Below are 4,557 nucleotides of genomic sequence, written 5' to 3' on the forward strand. Positions count from 1 at the left end.
TGTGTAGTACTATATGAGTTTCCAAAACGGGTGGTTAGCATGTTCAGAAAGAAAAATGTGTTTTCTTATTATTATTATTATTATAACTTTGGTCCACTCACCTTTTGGTTTTGCACCCTCTTCAGGACTTATAATCGAGGCTTACAATCCTGGCGTTGAGGCATTCCCATATCGGTATCTTCGAGTTCTCTTGGTGTAGGATTTCTTTATTTGTAATCTCATTATTTATATAATATTTTTTTCGCAGTATTCTTGATTCGTTGTATACTCTGAACACGTTCCCACCTTTGCACATTTCATTATATTTAAATTTCCATATTTTATTTATGTTCATTCCTTCTTCATAACTTGCATGCATGTTAAAATGGTTTTGTCACCCTTAGGTGTTGGTCAGCACGTGCTCATCCTAGTGTTTGGAGAATATCGGGATCAAGACGTGTCACCCGGCCCGCCCTTTGAAGCAAATATGCTCGGCATCCAAATTTGGGGGTGTCACTCCTTCTCCTTTTTTTAGCCTCTATGTCATCGACGTACGCATCCAGTGTCTTTTTTATTTCTCTGGAAGATCCTATTCATCAATCTTTAATGGGTTACCCTTGCATTTTTTAGTCTGAAAGGCATAACACAAAAAGAATACATAATCTATCAATCACAAAAGATGCAACAAAATTAAAAAACATGTGAAAAAATAATCATCATACATTCGTTTCTAGACGTTGGGACCGTGCCTTTTCCTCTTCGGTTTTATCAGGATCATCTTCAAATTGTCTTTCTATATTAACTATCATTATCTACACATCATATGTCTAAATAGAAACCTAATTCAGAGAGCTTAAGGGAGTTACATACATCATATGTCTAAGTAGAAACCTAATCCCGAGTGATTAGGGAGTCATACAAAGAGGGCGATAGCAAATTCCCATAAGAAGGATGAGGCATGCAAACCCCATTTTATTAAATGTCAACGTAAATTTAAAGTTAAAAACAAAACATACAATTGCCAAAACATGCCCTCATGTTATACTGACAATCACATGGCTCAATTATTTGGCCTACTCCGTGATCAACATATTACCAAAAATAAAAAATAAATAAATAAACCTATTAATGGCTCAAATAATAAATTCAATATAACTAACAATTAATTATATCAAATCATCATCCTAGTTAATCTTGCTATAACCATAGGTGTGTGACCTCATAGCTTTTAATTAAAGCCCACATTAAAATTAAATAATAAATTAATTAACTCCATAAACCATAAGTGACACTTAAAATTTTTTATAGCAACCCAGATCAGTAGAAGTATATGCGAACTAATCATGGTACTCTTTCGAACCTTGATTGTAGTTATAATGCAATTTGGTTCTTCCATATTCAGTTCAAGATTTATGTGATATGAAATAATATCAAATCATATGTACAAATCTATAATCACCATTATGCATCTCATGTTAAAAAAGCTATTACAAAAATAGCTTGATCAACAAGTACGATTGCACATAGATTCCTCATTGCACATTCATGTACCACCATACTCATACACATAAAACAAAACAACACATTATGGGCTATGCATGCGGAAAATTGAGGGCTTTGAGTTCAAATTAGAGTTCATATCTATACATAAGTATACTATGATGCCTCAAGTGTGAGATATACTTGCATACTACAACCAAAAAAATTTGTCACATTTGAGTTTGTGGCATGTGGTAAGCATTCATACATCTAAACTTATTCGGCAATCAATAATCAATTAACTTGTTCATGAGACAAGCACCCGTATTTCAACACATGTCTAAGATGCGTTGCATGAGACCATGCTAAACTTTATGATATATACTAACCTTTCTTGATACTTAATATCCAATGATTTTACAGACAGCTAGGAACTTTGTTTAAGGGCTAAATGGCGATAGAATACAAGTCTCTATGCCTAACCTCGTTTAAGACATTGTTTCCATATCTTAAGTCCTATGGGGTCATTCATAGTATACTATCTTTATAATATAAAGTCAAACACATGAATAAATAAAACTTGCACTTTTATATAATTATTTAATATAGAGTAGTTACACAATATCTAATATTAAAAATGACTTTCAGAGCACAAGTCCAACAAATCTTCATAAACCTACTTCATTATCGCTCGTAAGAATATAAAACCTGAATACAAATCTTCCTAACCGCTTAGTAGCAGTGGCGGATCCAGGAATCTTATCCCAAGGGGTCGCAGTGTAAAAGTTCAAATAAAAATTTAGGATGGAAAAACATATTGAAAATGAAATCATAGTACTTTCATTCATAATTCATAATGGAAACAATATTACAAACTATAATTGTCCACGACGAGGTTTCATATTTTGAAAACGAAGCATTATAGCTTCATTTTCAATACAAGCAAAAATATCTCTCTCAATATAAACAAGCAAGCTATCACTCAACCATTGATCTCCCATTTTGTTCCTAAGTGGACCCTTAACAATATTCATGACAGAAAATGTTCTCTCCACTGAAGCAGTTGCAACTGGTAAAACTAAAGACAATGTAATGAGCAAATATACATAATTGAATACTTGATGCATCCTTGTCTCCACCATTTTTTTTGCAAGATCACCAATCCCTTCCAATTGAGAGAAATCACTACTGGAACACACATAATGAATATAAATCTCAAGTTGATCTTCAAGTGCCAAACGATCTTCATCCGAAAAGTCTTGAGGATAAAATTGAGCAAGACGAAGTAACTTTGGTTTATCAAAAGCTACAAATGAATCTTTCGGACTCAAACATGCCATACAAATAAGCAACTCGGTATTTACCTCATTAAAGCGATCCTCTAACTCCGTAATTTGCTCATCAATGACATAAATAAAGAGCTCCACACGATAATGATGACGATTTGTCTTTATTGGAGCATAATGCCTTTACCTCCCTGGAAGTATAAATGCCTCTTCCATGTTAGGAACATCAATATGATGTTTTTCACAAAAAGAAGATACTTCATCAACCAATGCATCGAACCCATTATTCCTCATCCAATATAGCTTTTCCTTGCATGATTTCACTAAAGCCATTGCATTCACAATTTCTTGATCTTTCCTTTGCAATGCTTGTGACAAATCATTTGTGAGTCCCAATATAACTTTCATCAAGAAAAGGTGAAACACAAACTCAAAAGTAAGTATCACTCTCATTAACGTATTTGCTTCACCCGCACTTTCATTGGGATTATCATCAATAACCATTTGAAGCAAATGAACCACGGATGAAAACATAGAAATGATGCTAATCAAGGTACCATAGTGTGAGTTCCATCGTGTGTCACCGGCACGTTTGAGACTTGTTTCTTGATTTAAGCCTCGCCCCGTTATAAGACAATCATTTTCAAAAGCTATCACAAGCTCTTCTTGAAGTTGCCCTCTAAGTGAATCACGCCGCTTACAAGATGCTCCAACATGATTAACCACATTATTAGCCGTTGCAAAAAAAGAGGCAATGTCTATATTATTCTTTGCTACGGCAACAAGAGCTAGTTGAAGTTGATGAGCAAAGCAATGAACATAATATGCACAAGGTTGTTCTCTCAATATCTTTGTTTTAAGGCCATTCAACTCACCTCTCATATTGCTAGCACCATCATAACCTTGTCCTCGTAGCTTGGAAATGCTCAAACCGTTGCAAGAAAACAATGTGTCAATAGCATCCTTTAGTGAACTTGAAGTAGTGTCGGTAACATATTGGATACCCACAAATCTTTCAATTACATGCCCGTTGTCATCCACATAACGCAACACCATAGCCATTTGCTCTTTCACAGACACATCACGTGCTTCATCCACCAATATTGAAAAGAATCTATCTTTTAGACCATCCATGATAGCATCAAGTGTTTCAAGGGCACATGAATTCACAATTTCTTTTTTAATGGAAGGAGCTAGTAATTTGAGATTCCCCGGAGCATTTTCCATCACAACTTCTCTAACTTTATCATTATTATCTGCAAGGAATTGCAATAACTCCAAGTAATTTCCCCTATTGCTTGAAGTGGCACTTTCATCATGGCCACGAAAAGGAAGACCTTGTCGCAATAAAAACTTAGTGCACTTGATTGAAGCAATCAAGCATGTGCGATAAGCCTTACGAGCTTGGTCAGAGTGTTTGCTCACTGCCGTTTCAATGTGTAGCTTGATTCATCAAATTTGTAGCAGCTTCTCTAGCCTTATTATGAACACTCCCAACCGGTCCAACATGCATCTTAAATCTTTCTCTCCCTTTCTTCCAATTCTTAAATCCATCTCCAGTGAAAGCTTCACTACCCACTTGTTCAAAATTGGTTTTAAAGAGATAGCAATAGAGACAAAATGCCGCATCTTTAGATACACTATACTCCAACCAATCAAACTCATCAAACCATTGGGGAATGAAGCATCGATTAATTCCTGACATATTAGTTATTGGGAAATTATGACCTCTAGGTTGACAAGGTCCTTTTTGTAGATATAATCTTCGGACCTCATCTCTCATATTAGCGTCATAATCTATTATTCGAATTCT

General features: G+C 35.0%; 1 protein-coding gene across 1 annotated transcript; it reads right to left on the bottom strand.

Moving 5' to 3' along the window:
- Positions 1 to 2,927: 2,927 nt before the first annotated feature.
- On the bottom strand, positions 2,928 to 3,971 carry LOC126626839 (uncharacterized). The gene has a single exon (XM_050296242.1). The coding sequence runs from the start codon at positions 3,969 to 3,971 to the stop codon at positions 2,928 to 2,930; it is 1,044 nt and encodes a 347-aa protein (XP_050152199.1).
- Between the last annotated feature and the right edge of the window lie 586 nt (positions 3,972 to 4,557).

The sequence above is a fragment of the Malus sylvestris genome, chromosome 6 (genome assembly GCF_916048215.2).
Source record: "Malus sylvestris chromosome 6, drMalSylv7.2, whole genome shotgun sequence".
Classification (NCBI taxonomy): Eukaryota; Viridiplantae; Streptophyta; class Magnoliopsida; order Rosales; family Rosaceae; genus Malus; species Malus sylvestris.

Coding starts and splice junctions, on each gene's coding strand:
- LOC126626839 (XM_050296242.1), bottom strand. CDS start 3,971: ATGGAAAATGCTCCGGGGAATCTCAAATTACTAGCTCCTTCCATTAAA.